This window comes from Eschscholzia californica, unplaced genomic scaffold (assembly GCF_041429995.1).
Source record: "Eschscholzia californica isolate CP2 unplaced genomic scaffold, dmEscCali1.0.p SCAF_2, whole genome shotgun sequence".
Lineage (NCBI taxonomy): Eukaryota > Viridiplantae > Streptophyta > Magnoliopsida > Ranunculales > Papaveraceae > Eschscholzia > Eschscholzia californica.
In genome coordinates, this window is record NW_028238309.1 from 7,522,565 (window position 1) to 7,548,896 (window position 26,332).

Below are 26,332 nucleotides of genomic sequence, written 5' to 3' on the forward strand. Positions count from 1 at the left end.
TTGTGAAGTCCTATAAAACGAAACGATAAGAAAGTTCAAAATTAAATTGATAAAAATGGGTATGGAAATTTAACAGTTTAACATACATCAAAATTATTAATGAGACACCTCTTTGGCCACTTTTGGGTATATGATATTTCATATATCACAAACATAAAGCAATTTCCACATGTTTAAAGCACAATATGTGACTCGGATGAAAAATATTGTCGGATAGTAAAGCATCATAGTTGATGTGAATGACGGGTTGATAAATGGAGAAAGTTCAGAAAAGGGTGTGGGAGCGAGAAGCTCCAATCGAAAACCAAGGTCGGGTAAGGCTCTTATTTATCTGTAGCAAATCTTATCGTAACAATCTTCCACCTTATTCTGATGACCTGACAGATATTTGTTTTCGAAAATGTATAGATAAAAGTCAGGGCCGTGCCTGAGAATCCGGGGGCCCAGTGCCAAATTTTTTAGTTGGCCCCCCTTGTATAAGCAAACGTAAAATCTAAATTTTTTTACGCATTCGGTTGCTTTTGTGTATGTCAAGGTTGTGGCTAACTTTTTCATCTCACACATTAAATTATAGTATAGTTATGAATGATAATGAGAGTTCGGATAGAGATTCATATGATAGAAAGAATGAGAAATTTTAGAGAGGAGAAAAAAATAAGGATTAAAAAGAAAGTTATGTGTCAAAGAACAAATTGCGTTGCGATAAAAATTATAGAAATATCATGTCGCAAGAGAGACTGAGAGAAAGGAGATTTGTGATAGTTAGAGAATAGTTTTGTTGTCCTTATTGGCTTTGGGATGAAAATACTATATATTATACCATTTTTTTTTTGTTGACATGTATATTATACCACTTGAATCATTGACCATTAACGTTTCAATGTGACCTCTTCCAAAAAAATTAAGAGAAAGTGCTACCGATAGCACTCGAACCCAAGACCTCTAGCCCAAGAGATGAATGGTGCACCAGCTGAGCTACTTCTCAACTCATGTTAATCCTATAAGCTTCCCGATTTAATAGGGTTAATAAATGCCCAATAACTTGAAAGTGGCCCTTTGTGGTGGGGGGCCCTGTGCGGGCGCACGGCCCGCACCCCCCACTGCACGGCCCTGATAAAAGTATACCCGTGCATCCCCTGCTTAGTTATAGTGAACTTGTGTGTCTTGTATTGTAGGTAGTATTCAAGATACCCGTGAACGTTCACTTGAGCGAAGAAGATCAAGAGAACTGATGGAAAATATTTTTCATACAGTCTTGGAAGACGTTGATAGCATACCAAGAAGCAAGAACGACCTTTGGTAGATGTCGACGAAACTTCCTTATGTACTAGTACTATATAAAGACAATCATATATTGTGAAGCTCAACTTGGTTGAATGATCTCCATCCACGACCTCTCCGACTGTTTTGCTTCTTAACCCTTGTATATTTTAGTTTCTTTCAACAAAAAAAAAAATTGGTTGATTGATAACGGGCTAACTAATTATTTAGGAGCTAGTCCTCTTAACATGTGTTCTGCTTAGAGCAAATGTTAGGCTAAAATTATCTTCTAGTTTTAACAAGGGTGCTTCTAAAGGCACCGGGCCAAAAGGCTGTTAGCATCCGGAAATTTTATTGACTCGGGTCAATGGTTTCTCTATAAGCACCAGTTTTTAATGTTGGTGACGTTCACCTTCGTTTGCTTCTTCTATCTTCTTCTTCCAAAACAAAAGGAATCCCAATTAATTTTTCAAAAGGTTTCTCTCTATCACCATCCATGATCATCAAACTCATGACATTCAATTTGTACTGTTTTTAGTTTGTTTCAGTTTCCTCTCATGTCAAAAAGTAAAAAACTTCACCTTCTTATAACTGAACTAGAAACAAACTATCTTACCACTACAACTCTCAATCTGATGAATTCCAAGAAGAAGATAAACAAAAAGAGGAGGAAGAAGTTTTTGTGATTCATGAACTGTGGGCTAAGAATCATATATTTTGGTCTGCAGGTTAGGTGTGTGTAATGAAGTATCAATTGTTGCTATTTATTTATCTTTTCTTTCTTCCTTCTAAAACCAAGTCAGAGATGCTCACAGAGAAGAAGGGATAATTGTGGCTAGGAACAAATTTTATAATGTATACAGAAAAACTGTAGAAAAAAAAGAGAAGCTTCTTCCTCTCATTTGACTTGAAACATATTATTATTTAAATGCATACTTAAACTTGTACATTCTTTATATATTCCTGAATTTATTGTGGAGGGGATTTCTTATGCTAAAATCTTGTGAGAAAAAATTCAGATTATTGATAGATGTATGGAGGGGATTTCTTATGCTAAGATCATTGAAAGAGCTATAATTTCTTATGCTAAGAAATCAATTTCAGGCTTATCGCGTTCGAATAGAAAACAATCATCAACAACTTCTTCTTCAACCGTTGGGATTTCTGGTTGGTTTTGTGAGAGATGGATGGAGGGGTTATGGTTAACTGAGAAGGGACCGGTGCCTACATAGTTGGTTGGTGCTAATAGAGAAATGAGCGGTTGGATCTGGTGATAACAGAGATGGATGTTAACAGCCTTTTGGCCCAGTGCCTTTAGAAGCACCATTTTAACAATTAAAGTAGAAAAAGAAAATAATTTATGATTGTGTTAAAATCAGAAATAATTTATTACTTAATATGTGTCTTAAATCACATATTAGGAAAACCAGTCAATAATTTACATAAATAAAAGAGAAAGTGATGGTAACAAAAACATTAACCGAGATAAAATCATGTTGTGTGGTTTTGGATTATATCTAATAAATTTCTAATTACAAAAAAAAAATACATAGAAATGAGGTGGCAAAATTGAGTACACGTGAAATGATTTGTAAGATTGTTATACTTTTGTGTACTAATAGCTTTTAGTGGATTCCAAAAAAAACCCTACTCCTTAGTGATGACTAAGGTTGATACAAACGAGGTAATATGCTGATATATATATAACTTTGGAGAGAGGGAGAGAAGAAACAGCAGAGAGTGAAAGAGAGACCTCTTGTGCTGCAATCTACATAGCTACAAAGGTAATCTTCAAAACCCATACCCTAATCAAAGAGAGTCTTCTAGGTATTATTTCTACCTATACAAACATTATTGATTGTTACTTCATTTTTTGCTTGAATTCATAAACATGGTCATTTTTCTTTTATGAAAACTTTTTTGCAGGGAAAGCAATGGATCCGACTAGGTCTTTAGTCTTGGTTAATCACAAAACACATATAAACGATTTACCAGAAATCATTCTTCTGCTTATATTATCCTTCCTTCCCACCAAATGTGCTATTCAAACTTCTGTTTTATCCAAAACATGGAAAGATTTATGGATGAAACTCACTACTCTCAATTTTGAGTATTATGGCTTAACTGATAAACAAAATTTTATAACTTTTGTTTATAGAGCTCTTCAGTCACATACCAATCCTTATCTTCAAAGATTTACTCTCAATTGTTTTCATATTAATAATTCTCATATTAATAACTGGATCAATTCTGCCATTACCAAGAATCTAAAAGAACTATATCTTAATATCACGGGAAGAAGTGAAATCGGTCTACCACTCATCAATTTTACTTCACTAGTTACCTTGAAGTTGAGATTATCACCTTATTCTTGGTTAAGTGTTCCTGCAATTGTTGGTTTTAATATGCTAACAACACTTCGTCTTTGTTCAGTAACATTCGCAGATCAAAGTTCATTTCAAAATTTTCTTTCTAGTTTTCTAGTTCTTGAAACTCTGATTTTGAAAAAATGCGAATGGATTTCTTTTCCAGAAGTTCTCATTTCCTCTTCAACTGTTCGAAAGTTTCGTATAGATCGTTCTGATATTTGTAACTCTATAATAAGGGTCTCTTTGCCAAATCTGGTGTCGTTTGAGTTCAGCGATTCCAGCATGGGTAACTTCTTTACAGATGACATGCCTTTTTTAGTTGATTTATCTATCGATATTAAACTAGGCAAGAGTAGTAATTCTTACGTAAAGGAGCTTATGACGAATTCCCTAAAAAGATTTTCACATGTAACATCTCTTACATTATCGGCAAAGACATTTGAGGTACGTGCACCATTTCTTTTATTCTTACATTTCTTAAAAATGTCTATATTATGTAGCAAGGAGAATGTTTCAAATCTTACTGTTTCTTACAAAATATATTCTCAAAGATCACAGCCTTGATAAACAATAGGTAAACTATAATGATTAATGAACTAGGTAAACTCTTCGAAGCATGTGTTTCGTATATTAGTATTTAAATACTCAAATTATGCTTTATCCTTCTTGTTATATAAATTTCTTTTCTTGTTATCTTAGTTACCATATTCTTGATTTATAAATGGTGGATTCTCTTGTTGTTTTACCTAAATAGTGGCTTCGCCATACACCAAACTTGTTGAGTTTGCTACCAACTTTCCGAAATCTTAAGAAGTTAGTGCTTAAATGTGGTACAAGCGAGAAGGATTTCCATGTTATGGGTTGCTTACTGCAGTGCTCTCCGGCTCTGGAATATCTAGCAATAGATCTTGGGGTAAGATGACTTTAATTAACTATAAATATAGTTTTTATCGACAGTAAAGGGTTAACTTTCATATTGATCTCCTTGTAGCGTTGGCGCAACTACTGTGACTGCGTAATCTACACGGGAGAAGATAATAGAGAATCAAAGAAATTGAACTTGGAGAGTCTTCTTGATTCCCTCAAAGTAGTGAAGATTAGGTGCTATGGATGCCTAGATGAAGAGCTAAATTTTGTGAAACTACTTTTAAGTAACGGAAGCAACTTAGAGAAAGTGATTCTCAAACTAGAATTTGTGCTTCCACAGATAAGCAGAGATCTACTGACGTCTCCCAGGGCTTCGGCTGGGTGCATTCTTGATATAAAATCAATTAATTAAAGAGTGGTCCAGAAAATGCAAATCTTGATCTACTGGTATAATTGGTAAAATCTTTAGTCATTTCGATAATATTTATCAATGTTTAATGAGTTTGATCATATTAATATTATGATACATTATTACATTGTTAGAGGCGCCCCAGTTTTGCGTATCCTATATACTATTGATGTTTGATATAATAATCAGTTTTAATGCTAGCTTTTATTACTCATATAGCTCTTTAGAATGTTCTTGCAAAGATAGAAGGGGGAGATAGCAATCTCTTTATCAAGATGAAAGTTTAAAAAGTACTATTTGTTGCAGGGGATAAAGAAATGGATTCAATTAGTTCTTCAATCTTTGTTATCGATCATTTACAAATATTAATGATTTACCAGAAATCATTATTTTCTTTTTGGCATGGACTAGAGGAGTTGTTACAAGGCATTGATAGATCAGGAAGAGATAATACAAATATAAATCAAAATTCATTAATTGAATTAACAGCCTGTCTTTTTTGACATGGACTAGAGGAGTCATTACAAGGTCATATATGTCAACCTTTAAAGATCATCCCAAAGGACCTAAAGCACATCTAATCTATCTTTACTTTATTTATAAGTTCAAGTAGTTCAGTGATCTTTGTTATCGACCATCTAAAAATCATTCACAATAGCAGAAATCATTCTTTTCATTTTGACGTCTACTATACAGGATAATACAAAGCTACATCATAATTTCAATTACTTGTTAGGGTAACCTACAGATAGCATGTTCAGCATTGTCACCTTGTTTTTCTAATTAATTAATTTGGGTTCTAAGAATATCATATGTTTTTAGTTATTTCCGATATCATATCGTAACTATTGGCGGGAAACATAAAATTTCCCATTAATAGTGAAATATATTTCTGATCGTTGTTTTTGACATGGCGTCGGAAGTAACCAATTGCCAACAGTTTTAAGCAGTAGGAAATAATATTTCCTACGCCTCTATTTCTGATAGCTTACTTTTATAGCGATCGTTTTTTCTTCGACAATAATTATTTCTAACGCTTTTTTACTTTTCTAGACGACTTTATGTCGTAGGAAAAAGCCTCTATTTGTGTAGTAACAATAAAAAGTAATCGATGAAAAGTCTTGCAAGCTCTAGAATTCTTTGCTTCTTTAGGATTTCTACTAAAGTATAAAAAGCATCTGCTGATAGAATGAGTTTTGTACATTGCAGCAGTTTTCCGCTAGAGATTACCATTTATTTAGGGCAATGTTTTTGGGAGTTCTCTCATTTAAATGTTGTTAGGAGTACTCTCATTTAATCAATTATCGTCTCGAAAGCATTGCTTTCTTACCATCTTTCAATTTCGGAAAAGCCATAGACTAAACAAGGAGCCTTGTAAGAGAATGATACCTGTTGAGTTCTGAGGTGGCTTGTAATGAGGATACCAACTCCAAAATGTGTCACCTTTCAAACCATATGTCCATATCCACAGATCACAAGCTTAAATATAGGCCAAGGAGAACTACACTCATGTACTTTATTAGACATTAGTTCATTAATTTTTTTTTCATCAGTCTACTATAAATACGTCGAATATAACCAAATTATAATCGTTGTGAATTACAAGATGCGTAGTTATAGAAATGAACAAGGGTCCTTGCTAGAGAATGATACTTGTCCAGTTTTGAGGTGGTTTGTCACTAGAATGCCAACTCTTTTGACGCCTTAGATTTCTTGTTGATGCACTCTTATCAAAATGCATCACCTTCTCTCCATATCCGCATACCAGACTTAAATATGCGTCAATGAGATCTACACCTATGTAATTTATTAGTTTATTGATTTTTTTTTTTCCATCAACATACTATAAACGTCGAAAATGACCAAAAAAACAAATTATATTCGTTCTGAAATATTACAGAGATGCATGGTTATAGAAATAAACAAGGGCCCTTGCTAGAGAATGATACCTATCGAGTTTTGAGGTGGCTTGTCATTATGATACCAACTCTTTTGACGCCTTAGTATTTCTTGTTGATGCTCTTTTAACAAAATGCATCACCGTCTAAACCATATCGGTATCTCCAATATCCACGTCTACTGCTTTAAATATATCAGGAAGATCTACACCCATGTACTTTATTAGTTTATTGATTTTTTCCATCAGCCTACTAGAAATACGTCGAAGAGAGTCGTAAAAGCAAATTTTATTAGTTGCGAATTACAAAGATGAATGGTCATGAAATAACTGCACAAAAAAGGTGAAGGGGTCCTTTTAACAAAAATTGGGCCCTTATAAAACTTCCCCAACAAAAATACTTCTTCAAATAGTAAGAGAAAAGAAAACATACGCTATGGTAGTTTTATTAGATGTTTCCTAAGGTAGGTTAGCCAGTCAGGTTAGACTATCACCTAAGGGCAGAGCCAGGATTTAAAGCTACCTCTAACTAGCTTAAAAGTGCCAAGAAAGTCAAAAATTAAATTTCTACGTAAATATACTAACAAGTACTGTACTAGTTTGAGAAGTAATTTTTTGCTCAATATGTAAAATTGTGTTAATAGTTCAAACATAAAAAACTTACGAAAATTAACCTTACCAGTTTATAATGTATTTGATCATTGCTAATTAGGGGATGAAGAAATAACTAGAACATAACTTGGAAAGAATCTAACAAATTGAGTAAGTAAAATTTGACTTAGCACCAAAAAAAAGGGTCAAATAAGAATTAGATCCAGAAGTAGGGGGCATAAGTTGGAGACTAAAAGTGAAAATATATATCATGTAAGGACCAATACAAAATGATTTACCAAATAGAAAATAAAAACTCATAAGTTGGGGACACAGAATCGAACCTGGCTGCAGCCAAGGGTCGCCACCACTTGGCTCCGCCCTTGCTATCAACCAACTAGAAATCCGTCGACGAGAATGGTAGGAGAATTTTATTAAGAGTGGTGATAAATCCACAAAAAAATTAGGCGTGAAATCAAACCTAAATTCGGGTCGAACTGTCTGATTTCACGCAACTCAACAAGTGAGAGAAAATAGCATGAAATCAGGTCGTTGGATCCGAACTTTAGCCTCATTTCACTCGAAAATTTCAGTACTCAAAGATTTTTCTTCTAGCTACTAAGGGTTTTGCTATCATTAAGATCTTAATGGAACCTCAACTTAACAAAGCCCAAGGTAGAAAATTCATAAACCATTTAAATGAGATCAAAAACAAAATAATTTCTATGTGGACAACTCACATTGGGTGTACAATCAAAATTCTTACGCGGACAACTATTATCCTTTCGTTCTTATGTGGACAACCATGGTACTTTCTCCGTCTAGAAATTTTTTCAAATTGGAGAGACTAACTGAAGATGATGTTGGTTCCGGTGGTGTTGACGACAATTTTTTCCTGTGGATTTTCAAATCATCTTGATGAGATATCATTCATGATAGTTAGAGAGAGAAATAATTCATGATAGTTAGATCAAATTCAAACCAGGTAAATAAATTAAGAGACAATTTGACGGACTTCAACATCTCTCTCTCTCTTTCCTATTTTTTTTGTTTCTCTGTCTCTAGCACTGCAAAAAGCCATCTCTGGTTCTGTTTCAACTTTGAAGTTTTGAGCCATGGATTTTCGGTTCTCTTATCTTCCTACTGTCCTTCCCTGCTTCAGTTTTTTCCACCCATTCAACCAATTCTGAAGGTAATAACTCCTTCGATCTCTCTCGCTCTATCTCTCTTGTTGGATTTTTCATAATCTGGGTTGTAGTGATGATGGTGAAATTTCAGGAAATACTCTTCATACTATGAGAATCAAACTCTCTGATCCTAATAATGTTCTTCAAAGTTGGGATCTTAACCTTGTTAATCCTTGCACCTGGTTCCATGTTACCTGTTGTAAGTTTTCCTAAGAACTTTGATTTTATTTCAATCAACTTTTAATCTCAATTACATTTTGTTTATATAGAGTTTAGAGTAAAGAAGAAGAGAACAACTAACTCTAACTAACTCTTAACTACTAACAGAATTAACAAACTTAGTTCATAACTAACTTTGTTATTCTTGTTTATTCAGGTACAAGTGGTGCTTCTATAGTTTGACTGGAGAGCTTGGAGGTGCTTCTATACTTGGACTGAAAGGCTTGGACTTGCGTGGACTTCACAAAGACTGTTTTACCCTTTGTATGACTTTAGAGTAAAAACCCTAGAGAATCTGTTTCCATCTTCTATCTCTTTCGAAACCCTAACTCTTACATCCCCCCTCAAACTGATGATGGCGGCAAGGACAGAGTCATCAGATTGTTCCTTATTCGAGAGAACAGATCAAATGGTAAACCCTTCGTAAATATATCAGCCAGTTGATCCTTCGTCGAGACATGAGTAATCACCAAAGACCCATTCGATACTAAATCACGAACATAGTGAAAATCTACCTCGATGTGTTTCGTTCGAGCATGAAAGATGGGATTCGAAGCGAGATGTTGAGCACTGATGTTGTCACAAAAGAGAGTGAAAGGCCGATTTAATGGACATTTTAGTTCATCCATGAGGTAAGATAACCATACCAATTCTGTTGTTGTGTTTGATAAAGCTTTATACTCGGCTTCTGTCGACGACTTGGCTACAGTTGTTTGTTTCTTGGAACTCCATGAGATCAGACTTGAACCAAGAAAAATACAGTACTCACCTGTTGATTTTCGTGAGTCAGGGCACCCAGCCCAATCTGAGTCTGAATAGGCTATTAAAGTAGTAATGTTACCAGGAATTACACTAATTCCAGAACCCATTGACCCTTTTAGATATCTTAAAATCTTCTTGACAATAACCAAGTGAACTGTTGTGGGTGTTTGCATGAATTGAGCTGTGTAATTCACAGCAAAAGAGATGTCTGGTCGAGTTAAGGTGAGGTATTGGAGAGCACCCACCAAACTTCTATATTCTGTGGGATTTTCAAGCACTTCTCCATCAGTAATGGACACTCTTTGACCACTGGCAACAGGGAGCTTAGAAAGTTTGCATTCTAATATACTTGTTTTTTGTAATAGTTGTAGAGTATATTTAGTTTGTGTTAGAAATATACCTTTAGAAGATGTACTTGAATTAACCTTTATGCCCAAAAAATAAGAGAGAACTCCTAAATCCTTCATCTTGAATGCTGAGCTCAAATCAGATATTAGTTTTGAAATTTGAGAATTTGAGCTGCCAGTTAGAATGATATCATCAACATAGAGTAAAAGAATCATCATCTGATCTTGAGAATGATAAAAGAACATAGAGTGATCAGTTTTACTCTTAGTGAAGCCATAAGTATGTAGAAAAGTTGCAAACTTGTTATACCAGGCCCTAGGAGCCTGCTTGAGACCATAGAGTGCTTTATGAAGGTGACAGACATACTTTTCCTTCCCTTTTTGCTCAAATCCTGGTGGCTGAATCAAATAAACATCTTCATCCAATGTCCCATGCAAAAAAGCATTTGAAACATCTAATTGTTTCATGAGCCAAGACCTTGTTACTGCAATTGTGAGAACAAGTCTAATAGTATTTGCCTTTACAACAGGACTAAAAGTTTCTGCATAGTCCACTCCTTCCTGTTGATGGAACCCCTTGGCTACAAGCCTTGCCTTATATCTTTCAATAGACCCATCACTCTTTTGCTTCAATTTAAAAACCCACTTGCAGCCTAGAATGTTCATTGATGTATGATAAGGCACAAGTGACCGTGTCTGATTTTGTTGAAGTGCTAAGAATTCTTCATTCATTGCCTTGACCCACTCTTCATGTTTTGCTGCCTCTTTGTATGTTGTGGGTTCAGTAGGTAAATGTAAGATAGATAGAAAGGCCATATCTAACATGTGAGGTGATGAATAATGGGCCACAAAGTCAGCAGGAAGCTGCTTGCTTTTGATTATGCCATTCCTGCCCCTAGTAATCACTTGGTCAGACTGTAAAGTCTGAGATTGCAACTCTGAATTAGATGGTGTACTAGTGACAGCATTAGGTGTACCTAATTCATGAGAGGGCAAGCTCCTATGTCTTGGAATAGCTGGTGAGCAAGTTGAACTTGATGTCCCTACTCCATTGACATGAGACTGACTATTTGATAAACCAGGCAGTGGTAAAGAAATAATAGGCTGTTTATTCTGATCACTACTAGACTGTTGTGAGGAGATGTTAGCATATGGAAAGTTGCTTTCATCAAACACAACATGTCTAGACATATAAATTCTCTTTGTAATTGGTTCATAACACCTATATCCTTTGTGTTCTTGACTGTAACCCAAAAAAACACATGGTAGACTTTTGGGACTTAGCTTGTCTTGTCTAAGTTCTCCTAAGTGAGGATAGCATGCACACCCAAATACCCTTAAGTATTTGTACTCTGGTGGAGTATGAAACAAGACCTCAAAAGGACTTTTTCCTTGTAAAATAGTTGTGGGTACTCTATTTATGATGTAAACAGCTGTATTAAAAGCATCAAACCACAAAAACTTAGGTAAAGAACAGTGAAGGGATAAGGTGTTACCTAACTCTGTGATATGCCTATGCTTTCTCTCAGCCTTCCCATTTTGCTGAGGAGTATATGGACAAGAAGACCTGAATAATATGCCACTTGAGTCTAGGAATTTTCTGAAATCACCTTGTTTCAATTCAGGAGCACCATCTGACTGAAAGTATACCACTTTTGTCTTAAGTAAATTTTCTGTTGTTGATTTGAAATGTGTGAAACATTTGATGCTATCAGACCTATTCTTCATTGGATATATCCAGCTGTATCTACTGAAATCATCTAAGAACAGAATGTAATATCTGGCCCCATTAGGTGTGGTGATAGGGGCTGGTCCCCAAACATCACAATGCACTAAATAGAATGGAAATTGTGATACTGTGGAAGAAGAATCAAAAGGTAAACATTTACTTTTACCCATAGCACAAGATTTACATAGTTTCTGTTCAATAACAGTAGATAAAGTAATCTTGTTTTCCTGTTGAAGTTGTTTAAGAATACCACAATGTGAATGGCCAAGTCTGGCATGCCAAGTATCATAAGATGTAGCCACTTGAGCATTATTAGCAACTGCCCTAGTTCCTAGAACCCCATTATTAACTTCAATAGGATACAAATTGTTCTTAACTGGTCCTTCTGAAAGAACCTTTTTAGACCAAATATCCTTAATACAGTATCCCATGGCATGAATTCCACTGAACAAGAATTGTCTTTTGTAAATTTGGAAATAGACAATAGATTTCTCTGTAGACTTGGAACACATAATACTTTGTTGAGATCAAAAGAGCAAGAGGAAGTAGACAATGTAAAATTCCCTATATTTGTGATAGAGAGGAACTTACCACTACCTACCATGACTGCTTCAGACCCTTTGTAAGGTTGAGAACATGTTAAATTGCTTGTTGTGTGTGTCATGTGGCTGCTGGCACCTGTGTCAGCTAGCCAAGAAGTGTCCTTAGAACAATTTACAGCTGACTTAGTTGCAGTATGACATTCATTTATCATATCAATGTCAAAACTATCAGACAGACAGTCCATAAAGCATTCCTCCTCTGTCTCAAGTACAATGGCAGTATAGCATTCTTGAAAATCATCATTGTCATCACTATTATACATATACACTTCTGCAGTATTACATTCAAGAAGAGGTTCATCTGCATATGAATAAGATTGAGGATCCACTTGTTCCTCAATCTTCATAGATACTTTTTGTTGAGTTTCTGTATGATAACTATTATGAGGTTTATTTTGCATATATCTGAAATAACATACACCTGCAGCATGTCCCCATCTTTTACATGTCCCACAGGGAACAGAAGAAAAATCAAAGTCATCTGCCCTTTGATTATGATTCTTTACTTGAGAATTTTGAGAAGTAGATGATGAAAGATTATCTTTCTTAAAATGGGTAGCCTGATTCTTGTAGTAAGAAGGAGAGGGTCTGCCACTATTTCTGTTAGAAGACCTAGGATACCCTCTCTTGACATAGTAAGCCTCTTGTTCTAATTCCTTAGTAAATAGCCATTGTTCATGTTGGACTAATCTGGACTTTAGTTGAGCCAATGAAAGGAACTCATTGTTGGCTCTAAGAGCTATAACAAATTGATCATAATCTGAGTTTAATCCTTGTAAAGCTAATCTTACTAATTCTGAATCTGAAATCCTATCATGAACAGATAACAGAGAATCAGCAATGATTTTCAATTCTCTTAGGTATTCTGTCACAGTTGAATTACCCTTTTTGATGTTTTGTAATTGCTTTCTTAATTGGTCTTTCTTAGACTCAAGACCTTCATTGTTTGTAAGATCTAGATACTCCCAAATTTCTCTAGCTGATTTTAATCCATAAGTATCACAATAGATGGATTTTGACAAGGTACTTTTGAGGTAAGATCGAACAAAACTCTCCTTTGATCTCCATTGCTGGAAATCAGGGTTTACTTGCTCTACCCCATGAATTATTTTTAGTTGAGGTGGTTCTTCTATAGAACCATTTACAAAACCTAGCATATCATAAGTATTGAGAAGTGTTTCCACTTGATCTCTCCACATGAGATAATTGGAATCATCTAACTTCTCTGTAATGAAGCTAGTAACAGAAGAAATAGGTGGAAGATTACCTAAATTCAAAGAAGCCATGAAAGATCCTTGGAATTTGATGATAAGCTCGAAAAAACAGTAAGTTGCTGCTGAAAACTAAATTTTCTTTCTATCTTAGTGATGAAATTGAAAGCTTAAAGCTTTCTTCTTGTAATAATATTGATTTGATTCTAATATTTGATCTTGTTTGATGTTGAATTTTGTATGAGATGTTGAATGTTGCTGATTGCTGTTAAGTTCTTGAAGAAAAACCCTAATATTTGGATCTAGCCTTGAGCTCTGATACCATGTAAGTTTTCCTAAGAACTTTGATTTTATTTCAATCAACTTTTAATCTCAATTACATTTTGTTTATATAGAGTTTAGAGTAAAGAAGAAGAGAACAACTAACTCTAACTAACTCTTAACTACTAACAGAATTAACAAACTTAGTTCATAACTAACTTTGTTATTCTTGTTTATTCAGGTACAAGTGGTGCTTCTATAGTTTGACTGGAGAGCTTGGAGGTGCTTCTATACTTGGACTGAAAGGCTTGGACTTGCGTGGACTTCACAAAGACTGTTTTACCCTTTGTATGACTTTAGAGTAAAAACCCTAGAGAATCTGTTTCCATCTTCTATCTCTTTCGAAACCCTAACTCTTACACCTGTGACTTTAAATTCTCTCTAACTATCATGAATGATTTCTCATCACGATGATTTAAAAAACCCACCGGAAAAATGGCCGACAACACCACCGGAACCAACATCATCTTCAATTAGTCTCTCCAACTTGAAAGAATTTCTAGAGAAAGAAAGTATGGTTGTCCACATAAGAACGAAAGAATGATGGTTGTCCGCGTAAGAATTTTGGTCGCACACCCAACGTCAGTTGTCCACATAGAAATTTGAGTTGTCCATCTATTGGTCACCCAAAATAATTCTTCAAATTATTGTGATTTAGATGATTAAAGCTTACATTTCTTATTTAGCATATACATCATTTTAAACTCCCACACAAACACGATCATATATTGTAACTCAACCTGGTTATATGATAATAAACACTCGACTACTACATAAATGCTATAATAAACTGTGAAGCTCAACGTAGTTGAATGTTAACAAAAACTTTTTTTTCAAATATGATACAAAAACTCAAACTCAAATCATTATTTTTTAAAATCGCAAGCGGTCGTTTAGCCAGAAAACCTATTGGTGCAACTAATTAATTGTAAATTTGTGAGTAATAATTAGTTGTCCCCCTAACATGTGTCCGTAGAGCACATGTTAGGTTGTAAATAATTTTAATTTTAACCTAGTAAGGAAAAGAAAACTAATTCATGATTTTGTATTAAAATGAAAAACAATATTAAGTTTAACATATTTCTTATAAGTCACATATCAGGAAAAACCATCAATAAGTTACATAAATATAAAAGAAAATCATGACAACCAAAAAAATACTAAATGAAAGGAGAAGATCTACAAAAAGATGGGTCAAAGCAATCATGACAACCAAAAAAGATCTACCAAAAAATACTAAATAAAAGGAGAAAATCATGACAACCAAAAAAATCATGACAACCAAAGATGGGTCAAAGCAATCTACAAAAAGTTTACAATCCGATCATATATTGTAAAGCTCAACCAGGTCTAGTGATTATAACTCGCATTCTTTATAATCACAATCATATATTACGAAGCTCAACTTCATTGGATTATAATGAAAATTCAACCGCAATCCATGTTTTACAAAATCAACGCAGTTAAAAAAATTGTCAGTATAATATAGTAATTACAAATGGGTTGATTAATTATTTAGGAGTCCTCCTGCCATTTGTTCTTAGAGCAACTTTTATGTCAAAAATACTTTCTAGTTTTAACATTAGAGTAGAAAACTGAAGAATATATGATTTTGTGTTAAAATCAGAAATAATTTATTTCTTAACATGCGTCTTAAGTCACATATTAGGGAAAACCATTCATAAATTACATAAATAAAATGGAAAGTCAAGACAATAAAAACGTAAAGTGACACAAGATAAAATCATGGAAAGTGACTTACAAGACAAAAAAAATTAATGCATATAAATGAGGTGGCAAAACCGACTCCACTTCAAATGACTCTTGTAGGATTCAAAAAAAAAACCTACAAAGGTTGATACAAACGAGGTGAAAGAGAGACCTCTTGTACTGCAATCTTCATAGCTAGAAAGGTAATCTTCCAAACCATACCCTCATCAAAGAGAGTTTTCTAGGTACTATTTCTACTTATACAAAAATTATTTATTGTTACTACATTTTTTGCTTGAATTCATTTTTGCAGGGAAAGCAATGGATCCTACTAGGTCTTTAGTCTTGGTTAATCACAAAAGACATATAAACGATTTACCCGAAATCATCCTTCTACTTATACTATCCTTCCTTCCCACCAAATGTGCTATTCAAACTTCTGTTTTGTCGAAACGGTGGAAAGATTTATGGATGAAATTGAGTGCTCTCTACTTTGAGAATTCTGGGTTTTTTGGTATGCCAAGAGCATTAGATGATAAACAAAAGTTTATACCTTTTGTTTATAGAGCTCTTAATTCACATACCCATCCTCAGCTTCATAGATTTACTCTTAATTGTTTCGGTATTAGTCATTCTCATATTAATAACTGGATCAATTCTGCCATTTCCAAGAATGTTAAAAAACTTTATCTGAATCTCACTGGAATCAATCAAATCGATCTTCCGCTCAATAACTTCACTTCACTAGTCACATTGAAGTTGAGTTTATCATCTTATTCTTGGTTCACTGTTCGTATAGTTGTTGGTTTTACTATGCTAACGACTCTTCATCTTGATTCAGTAACATTCATTGATCAGAGTTCGTTTCAAAATCTTCTTTCATGTTGTCTAATTCTTGAAACTCTTATTTTGAATGAATGCAAATGGATTTCTTTTCCTGAAGTTTTCATTTCCTCTTCAACTGTTCGAAAGTTTGTATTAGAGCGTTGTTGTATTTGGAACTCTACAATAAGGATCTCCCTGCCAAATCTCGTGTCGCTCAATTTCAGAGATTCCAGCATGGATAACTTCTTTGCAGCTGCTGACATGCCATTTTTAGCTAATCTATGTATCGATATTCAACTAGACGAGAGTAGGAGTAATTCTTACGAAAAGTCATTTTGCGAGACTCTGACTGATTTTCTAGAAAGGTTTTCATATGTAAGATCTCTTACATTGTCGCCAACGGCATTTGAGGTATGTGTACCATTTCTTTTATTCTTACATTTCCTAAAAATGTCTATTAGCTAGCAAAGTAGCAAGAAGAATGTTTCAAATCTTACTGTTATCTTATACGAAATATATTCTCAAAAATCACAGCCTTGATAAACAATAGTTGCCTAAGTGGGAGATCCAACTATAATGAACTAGGTTATTGTGGTATTTTGCTAAGCTTGTGTTTCGCATAATCGTATTTAATTACTCAACTTATGCCTTATTATCCTTGTTAACAACTAACACCTTGCGTTTTTCGAATCAAGATGTTGAAGTTATGTAAATTGCAGTTCTTGTTATCTTTATTTATAAATGGTGGACTGTGTTGTTGTTTTACCTATATAGTGCCTTTTCTACACACCAAGCTTGTTGAGTTTGCTACCAACTTTCCGAAATCTCAAGAAGTTAACTCTTAAATGTGGTACAAGCGAGAAGCATTTCCTTGTTATAGGTTGCTTACTGCAGTGCTCTCCGGCTCTGGAATATCTAGCAATAGATCTTGAGGTAATTAAGATGGCTTATATTAACTATAAATATGGTTTTTCGACAATAAAGATTTATATTCATATTGATCTCTTTGCAGCCTTGGCGAAACTATTCCGACTATGAAATGTACAAGGGAGAAGATAATCAAGAATCAAAGAAATTGAACTTGGAGAGTCTTCTTGCTTGTCTCAAAGTAGTGAAGATTAGGTGCTTCGGATACATAGATGAAGAGCTCAAATTTGTGAAACTAATTTTAAGTAATGGGAGTAACTTAGAGAAAGTGATTCTCACACTCAAATTTGTTCTTCCAGAATCGGTAACTGAGATAAGCAGGAAGCTACTGAGGTCTCCAAGGGCTTCGGCTAAGTGCATTCTCGATATAAAGTCAATAGATTAAGGAGTGGTCTAGAAAATGCAAATCTAGATTGATAAGTATAACTTGAAAAAACTTCAGTCATTTCGATAATTTCATCAATGTTTATGAGTTTGATCAGGTTTTATGATACAGAATTACATTGTTAGACTCAGTTTTTCGTGTGTCTTACTTTTGATGTTTGAATGTGAATCAGTTTTAATGCTAGCTTGTTACTCATAAATATAGCTCTTTAAATCTCCTTGCAAAGATAGAAGGGGGAGATTGCAATCTCTTTATCAAGATGAAGGTTTAAAAAGTACTAAATGGTTAAAGGTATCTTCAGAACCATACCATCATCAAGAGGGAGAGTCTCCTACTACTTCTTCATTAACATGATCATTTTTTGTTTTTGAGAAACTTTGTTGCAGAAGATTAAGCAACAGATTCAAGTAGTTCATCAATCTCTGTTATAGCGATCATCTAAAATTTCGACAGTTTTTCCTCGGTAAATTGGACCGGTACGATTTAATTGATTATAACCATCTATATACGATTAAAATATCTAAGTCTAAAATATTAATCGGTCAGGCATATAGATCTGTCGGAATTGGACAGAAGGCCAGTTAGATCTTTTTGTCAGTGCCCGTCCGTCTAAACTTGGAAGCTCGAATTGGTAGCGTTCGTCTCAAACACCGGGCGCCCTCGGACACATCGGGCTCAGGCGGTTTATGGGTGGATCCAAGCTCGCGAACCTTTTTCCCACCACTAGCTGGGTTGGGTTGGGCCACCATGCCTTTGGGTTGGTGGGGTGAACGCAATTCGAGATCTATCAAGTGGCATTCCCAAGACTATGGAATCTCAAAAAAGAATCTTGGCCCACCCACTAGAAAATTAGAAGGAAAAATTAGGAAAACCCCTCACCACTAATGTCTATTTAGAGATACTTTTTTTTTATTAGATATTAGTGAAACCCATTTTTTTCCTCTTAAAAGTACAAAAATACTCTTATCCTTATTGTTTTATCTATCTTTTTTCTTCGATCTCTCATACCTCTTCGATGTTATGCTTTGCTGACGTATCTTCATTTTTCAATCGTGGTGATAACGTGTTATGAAAAATAAATGAGGGAAGAAGAAAAACAATAGAAATATAGACAAAAGATATAGAGACAATTATCACTAGCAGCTCGGAAGGCTGGTCCGCACCATCCTATAACACGTTATCAGCACGATTCGCTCTACTATGATGTGGTCTTGGGAGGGTGTGTTGTCAAGCAATCCCACATTGGTGGGAGACAGTAGTGTGGTGCTCCTCTTAAGAGGTTAAGCACCCTTCCCTAGTGAGGCTTTTTAAAACCGTAAGGACCAGCCTTCCGAGCTGCTAGTGATACTGTCCGCTTTGGCACAGTTGGGCCTCACGGTTGTATATTTAGTAGTCTTTGTGACTCAGTACACCTTGATAGTTCAGAAACTTAGACATAATACATACGACTAACCACACCACCGACTACAAAATAAATGAATAATTTTCAAAGAAGAACCCCGATCCACAAAGATATATATTGTCCTCAGTTGCCATGTTTATTAGAGATAAGAATTGAATAAAAGACATTTTTGTTATTCTTAGCATGTACTATACAATAGAATCTCATCAAAGTAAAATGTATAGAACGTATAAAAATTTGAGAAGAAAAATAGCTTTTATAATATTTATAACTTCAACAATATGTTACAAACATGTTCTTATGTCAACTGACACGACCCAAAAGAAAATGCTCCCCCATGCAAATCTAACTTCTACTGATTTTTTGCGGACGAAGGTAAGGCTCACTCCACATATTTTGAATTAAGATTGTCCATAGCTCTTCAGGTAAGTCTCATTTTTCAGGGAAGTCTCATTTTTCAGGGACCATCACAACATCAACCTTATTTTTCATATCTTGATAAGAAATCTGCTGTACCGTTAGGCCATGTTTGGCACGCGGGAATCGCGTGGGAATGGAATGTGATCCCTGGGAATCACATTCCCGACTATGTTTGGCTCGCGGAAATGCAGGGGGAATCCTATTCCCGGAGGAATGGGATTCCCCCTAAATGGGGTAATAGCAAACCTAGGGAGGGGGGTGGGTTTGTGATTCCCATTCCCAGGAATGATTTGATTTAATATTTCCGGACAAAACAATCCTTGATAAAATATTAGAATGACTAATATTAAAATCGTCATTCACATAATATTTTTATAAAAAAATTTAAAACCTAGGGTTTCAACCACCACCATAGCAACACACTCTATCTCTCTCTCCCACCCACTCTCTCGCTCGAACGTAACTCTCCCTCTCTCTCTCTTCGTATCTCTAGTTTTATTTCTTCTCTCTTGCTCCTTGTTCATTAAAAATCGATTTCATAACGTTTAAAAAAATTAGTCGAGACCTTACTTATTTTAAATAAATCTTTACGTTACTATTTCATATCTATAACTTTGAATAGACAATACTGATTAAAATATATAACAAAGTTGACTTATAATTTATGTAGTTTAAGTAAAAGGATATAACCGGACTTTCGTAAAACAATACATTCTTATTCCTACACAAACCAAACAACAAGTTAGGAATCCATCGGAAATGGAATTCCTATTCCTGGTCGAACCAAACATTAAACCAAAATAATCTGATTCCCGGGAATCGCATTACGGGAATGTGATTCCCGGGAATGACATTCCATTCCCGCGCGCCAAACATGGCCTTAGTCTCTGTAGACATGTAGGTAATCTACTTTAGTACCTAAAGAGACCAATATACTTTCATACTCTCTAAACTCCATCATATATGCCATAACAATCGAAGGAAGAGTCTACTGGTATTTCTTAAAATATATTCAATTGCGTAAATTGAATCTGACTGAACTGTAATAGACTTCACACCTAAAGATCTAATGGCAATTTGTAAACCTTGCTTGATGGCGCACAACTCAATCGTATCGACAGACTCGTCAGGATTAGCTCCTTTTTTTTTTTTAGGAGATCAGGATTAACTATTGCTGCATATGCAACTAGAGTACTTCACAATAAAGGGCCCCTGTAATGAAGGAGGAGGAGGGAGATATGAAGATTGTATGAAAGAGGACAAAGCATCATTGTAGTTTTAGAAGCCCCACCGTGTACGTCTTGAAGAAGAAGAAGACTCGGTTGTACAGTTGTAGTGTGAAAGGGATTTAGACTCCCGCGTCTTTTCAAATTCAGCCCATGTACATTACGGTGAACAGAAAAACCCCACATGCAAATCCAACTTCTACTGATTTTTTGCGGACGAAGGTAAGGCTCACTCCACATATCTTGAATCAAGATTGTCCATAGCTCTTCAGGTAAGTCTCCTTTTTCAGGGAAGTCTCATTTTTCAGGGACCATCACAACATCAACCTTAATTTTCATATCTTCATAAGAAATCTGCTGCACAGTTAGTCTTTGTAGACATGTAGGTAATCTACTTTAGTACCTAAAGAGGCCAATATACTTTCATACTCTCTAATCTCCATCATATATGCCATAACAATCGAAGGAAGAGTCTACTGGTATTTCTTAAAATATATTCAATTGCGTAAATTGAATCTAACTGAACTGTAATAGACTTCACTCCTAAAGATCTAATGGCAATTTGTAAACCTTGCTTGATGGCACACAACTCAATCGTATCGACAGACTCGTCAGGATTAGCTCCTTTTTTTTTTTTTTTTTGAGGAGATCAGGATTAATTATTGCTGCATATGCAACTAGAGTACTTCATAATAAAGGCGCCCCTGTAATGAAGGAGGAGGAGGGAGATATGAAGATTGTATGAAATAAATTAGAATTGGGTTCATCTACTGATGTAATTAGGGTCGATGGGGATCAGAAAGTTTTGATGTCTGCATCTTCAAGAGGTAAAACCAACATTCAAAAAGAGGTACATGTACGATTAGCGAAGTTGGAGAAGAGACTTAGCTCTATTCGCGAGAAATCCACAGCATTGCCTGTATTTGCAGAATTTGGGGAAGATCGAAGAGAAGAAAGGGTCTGAGAATATATATGGTGAAGTGAAAGATGAGAAATTTATGTTTAAGAAGAAATAGAGGTTTAGAAGTTACCCTAAGAACACTAATAATCACTCAAAAGGGTTTACTGGTGGAAAAGATGCATCGCTCGCGAGTACTAGTAATGGAAGCAGTTCGTCGAATTTTTCAGCTCAAAAGGAGGAAGAAGGGGTCAAAACTTCTAGTAGTGATTTGGGGGAACTTAGAGCGACTCACGAAGAAGATTCTCATGGGTTGACTGATGATGATGCTCGGTACAAGTCTTTTTCATTGCTGAAAGGTGAAGAGGGGGAAAGAGAATCATCGGGTGGTGAACCCATACCGTTTCAAGTTCTTGAGAGTAAGTTTGTAAATGGAGAAAGTTCAGAAAAGGGTCTGGGAGTGAGAAGCTCCAACCGAAAACCAAGGTCGGGTAAGGCTCTTATTGTAACAATTTAAAGTCACACTCTTACTTAGTTGTTTTGTGAACTACTTTTGCTATGTTTCGTTATAGAAGTTCGGAATCGGAAATAGGTGAAGGGGAATTACAGGCTAATGCTCATCTATGTTCCACCTTATTCTGATGACCTTATAAAGACAATCATATATTGTGAAGCCCAGCTTGGTTGAATGATAATGAAAACGCAACTCAAATCCCTGTTTTCTAAAATCAACCCACTTGGCCCAAGAAAAATTTGTCCTTACAATTAAGTAATTATAAATGGGCTAACTAATTATTTACGAGCTAGTCCTCCTAACATGTGTTCTGCTTAGAGCAAATGTTAGGCTAAAAATACCTTCTAGTTTTAACAATTAGAGTAGAAAAAGAAAATAATTTATGATTTTGTGTTAAAATCAGAAATAATTTATTACCTAATATGTGTCTTAAATCACATATTAGGAAAACACGTCAATAAATTACATAAATAAAATAGAAAGTCATGATAACAAAAACATTAACCGAGATAAAATCATGTTGTCTGGATTTAGATTATATGTAATAAATTTCTAATTACAACAAAAAAAAATACATAGAAATGAGGTGGCAAAACCGTGTACACATGAAATGACTTGTAAGATTGTTATACTTTTGTGTACCAATAGCTTTTAGTGGATTCCAAAAAAAAAACCTACACATTAGTGATGACTAAGGTTGATACAAACGAGGTAATATGTTGAAATATATCTATATATATGTATGTAACTTTAGAGAGAGGGAGAGAAGAAACAGAAGAGAGTGAAAGAGAGACCTCTTGTGCTGCAATCTTCATAGCTACAAAGGTAATCTTCAAAACCACACCCTCATCAAAGAGATTCTTCTACTAATACAAACATTATTGATTGTTACTACTATTTTTGCTTGAATTCATAAACATGGTCATTTTTCTTTTTTGAAAACTTTTTTGCAGGGAAAGCAATGGATCCGACTAGGTCTTTAGTCTTGTTTAATCACAAAACACATATAAACGATTTACCAGAAATCATTCTTCTGCTTATACTATCCTTTCTTCCCACCAAATGTGCTATTCAAACTTCTGTTTTATCGAAAACATGGAAAGATTTATGGATGAAACTGAGTTCTCTCTACTTTGAGTATTCTGGGTGTACGCCGAGAGCATTAGATGATAAAAAAAAAATTTATACCTTTTGTCTATAGAGCTCTTCGTTCGCATACCCAACCTCATCTTAATAGGTTTACTCTCAATTGTTTCGATATTAGTATACCTCATATTAATAACTGGATCCATTCTGTCATTTCTAAGAATGTTAAAAAACTTTGTCTGAATCTCTCCGGAATCGATCAACTCGATCTTCCGCTCAATAGCTTCACTTCACTAGTCACCTTGAAGTTGAGTTTATCATCTTATTCTTGGTTCAATGTTCCTACAGTTGTTGGTTTTACTATGCTAACAACTCTATATCTTGATTCAGTAGCATTCATTGATAAGAGTTCGTTTCATAATCTTCTTTCATGTTGTCTAATTCTTGAAACTCTTATTTTGAAAGAATGCAAATGGATTTCTTTTCGCGAAGTTTTCATTTCCTCTTCAACAATTAGAAAGTTTTTTCTAGATCGTTGTTGTAACTGGAACTCTATAATAAGGATCTCGCTGCCAAATCTCGTCTCGCTCAGTTTCAGAGATTCTAGCATGGATTACTTCTTTACAGATGACATGCTTTTTTTAGTTGATCTATGTGTCGATATTAAACTAGATGAGAGTAGTAATTCTTACGAGAAGTCATTTAGCAAGACTATGACTGATTTTCTAGAAAGGTTTTCACATGTAAGATCTCTTACACTATCGCTGACAACATTTGAGGTACGTGTACCATTTCTTTTATTCTTACGTTTCCTAAAAATGTCTATATTATCTAGCAAGAAGAATGTTTCAAATCTTATTGTTATCTTATACGAAATATATTCTCAAAGATCACAGCCTTGATAAACAATAGTTGCCTAAGTGGGAGATCCAACTATAATGAACTAGGTTATTGTGGTATTTTGCTAAGCTTGTGTTTCGGATAATCGTATTTAATTACTCAACTTATGCCTTATTATCCTCGTTAACAACTAATACCTTGCGTTTTTCGAATCAAGATGTTGAAGTTATGTAAATTGCAGTTCTTGTTATCTTTATTTATAAATGGTGGACTGTGTTGTTGTTTTACCTATATAGTGCCTTTTCTACACACCAAGCTTGTTGAGTTTGCTACCAACTTTCCGAAATCTTAAGAAGTTAACTCTTAAATGTGGTACAAGCGAGAAGCATTTCCTTGTTATAGGTTGCTTACTGCAGTGCTCTCCGGCTCTGGAATATCTAACAATAGATCTTGAGGTAATTAAGATGGCTTATATTAACTATAAATATGGTTTTTTGACAGTAAAGGGTTAACTTTCATATTGATCTCTTTGCAGCCTTGGCAAAACTATTCTGGCTATGAAATGTACAAGGGAGAAGATAATCAAGAATCAATGAAATTGAAATTGGAGAGTCTTCTTGCTTGTCTCAAAGTAGTGAAGATTAGGTGCTTTGGATACATAGATGAAGAGCTCAAATTTGTGAAACTACTTTTAAGTAATGGGAGCAACTTAGAGAAAGTGATTCTCACACTCGAATTTGTGCTTCCAGAATGGGTAACTGAGATAAGCAAGAAGCTACTGAGGTCTCCAAGGGCTTCCGCTAAGTGCATTCTCGATATAAAATCAATAGATTAAGGAGTGGTCTAGAAAATGCAAATCTAGATTGATAAGTATAATTGGGAAAAAAAAAAACTTCAGTCATTTCGATAATTTTATCAATGTTTATGAGTTTGATCATGTTTGACATGTGAATCAGTTTTGATGCTATCTTGTTACTCATAAATATAGCTCTTTAAATCTCCTTATCAAGATGAATGTTTAAACTACAAATGGTTAAAACTTAAATGTACATCATCAAGAGGGAGAGTCTTCTACTATTTCTTTATTAACATGATCATTTTTGTTTTAGGGAAACGTTGTTGCAGAAGATTAAGCAATGGATTCAAGTAGTAAATTCAATCTTTGTTATAGCGACCATCTAAATTTTATAAATTCAACTAACAGCCTAATTTTAAGACATCGCGAGTCCTTAAAAGTCATAAATCATATTTAAAGGATCATCTCAAGGGACCCAAAGCCCATCTAATCTATCTTCACTGTATTTATATTCACGTTTTACAAATTTTGGAGTTTCACTTTCATGAGATTGAATTGGGACCTGCGGGTTGTAGATTGGGTATCTAACCACTGCTCCAAGATCATAATCGATTGGATACATTTTAATTAGGGTTTCTATATTTATGTTTATCGCCCTTTATATGTTTCTGTATTGTAAAATACTTCTATTATAGATAAAGTTAGAGGTAATTGATTTTTTTTCTCCAAAATATTCATTAATCCCTCCATTTGGTCCCTCCCCTAGCCTTCCGCCTGATGTGGCAATGTCTCATTGGAGTATATGAACTCTAACCATTCTCTCTCCATTTGCTCTACTCTCAAGTGATATGTCGCCACACCAAGTGGAGGGTTGTGAGGGAGGGACCACATGGAGGGATGAATAGGATTTATCTTCTTTTCTCATCCAAAACTTAACTCTAACAATACGGTTTTGATCTAATTTCGTTTTCAACTATTCCCATCTGTCGAAATCGTAGTTAGATTTTTTTTTTCTTTGAAATATATTGTAAAAGGACAAGAAAGTGTTCTAAATGATAATTTATAAAGCATGTTTCGGTAATTTTTTTAGTTAGGGGCATAGAGTGGCGTTAATCTATGAGTCCAACTCAAAATTTTATGACAACGCGCTCCAAACTAATCATCTAAAACCTTTCTTTGTCTTTTTTAGCATACATCTATGCTTCCACGAAACTTGTCGAGCATCTCTCCTCTTAGTTTGCACAGGTAAGTTATCTTGTACCACGCACCTCAGGATCCTAAGACATTTGGTACGACGTCTTCATATTTCTATGCAGCTTTATCAACTATCATGGAATTTAATTAAATGGTTGAAAACTGCTTCTCTCTCCCCACAGGAAACATGTTATGAATGAGGATATGTAAGCACTTAACCATAAACGTCTGTGGTCTCATGACCCTTTAATTGCCAATATGAATATTGTTTGCTCAAAGTTGATTTATTCCATTAAATTGAATCCAGATGGTAGTATTGACAGTAAGGTGAGACTTTG

At 34.8% G+C, this 26,332-nt stretch overlaps 1 protein-coding gene across 1 annotated transcript; it reads left to right on the forward strand.

Annotated features, from left to right (window-relative positions):
- The first annotated feature begins 15,802 nt into the window (after positions 1-15,802).
- On the forward strand, positions 15,803-25,013 carry LOC147555806 (uncharacterized). Its single transcript, XM_086658541.1, has 9 exons — positions 15,803-16,717; positions 17,081-17,239; positions 17,319-17,605; positions 21,450-21,624; positions 21,683-21,983; positions 23,032-23,053; positions 23,280-23,943; positions 24,301-24,459; positions 24,540-25,013. Exons 1-9 carry the CDS (start codon positions 15,803-15,805, stop codon positions 24,837-24,839), a joined length of 2,982 nt encoding a protein of 993 aa, XP_086514667.1. The 3' UTR covers positions 24,840-25,013.
- The last annotated feature ends 1,319 nt before the right edge of the window (positions 25,014-26,332 follow it).